Source organism: Cystoisospora suis (genome assembly GCF_002600585.1).
Source record: "Cystoisospora suis strain Wien I chromosome Unknown contig_2236, whole genome shotgun sequence".
In the NCBI taxonomy this organism is placed as follows: Eukaryota; Apicomplexa; class Conoidasida; order Eucoccidiorida; family Sarcocystidae; genus Cystoisospora; species Cystoisospora suis.
Genome location: NW_027155035.1, coordinates 1 through 273, shown reverse-complemented (window position 1 = coordinate 273; position 273 = coordinate 1). Strand labels below are relative to the sequence as shown.

Below are 273 nucleotides of genomic sequence, written 5' to 3'. Positions count from 1 at the left end.
AGCTGCAAGGGAGGACGATTGAGAGTCTTTTGAAATGGGGGAAGAAGGAGAGGGAACAGAAGAAGAAAGCTTCTCATCTTGACTGAGAAAAAGATGATCTTTAGGAGCGAACCAGTTGGTTAGATGATGACTGGACTGACCTCTCTGTAATAAGAGGAGTATTAGTAGGGATAGAGGCGAATCGAGAGGATCTAATAGAAACTCCTCATTCACGATGGAGAGGTCTCTGCTGTTCATGTTGTTAAGAGATAAGAGAGAAGAAGAGAAAGATGA

General features: G+C 42.9%; 1 protein-coding gene across 1 annotated transcript; it reads right to left on the bottom strand.

Moving 5' to 3' along the window:
• Window positions 1-9: 9 nt before the first annotated feature.
• On the bottom strand, window positions 10-257 carry CSUI_004702 (uncharacterized protein; the record flags this gene model as incomplete). Its single annotated transcript, XM_068064887.1, has 1 exon — window positions 10-257. A coding segment is annotated over exon 1 (228 nt), but the record flags the coding sequence as incomplete, so codon positions are not given.
• Window positions 258-273: the final 16 nt, after the last annotated feature.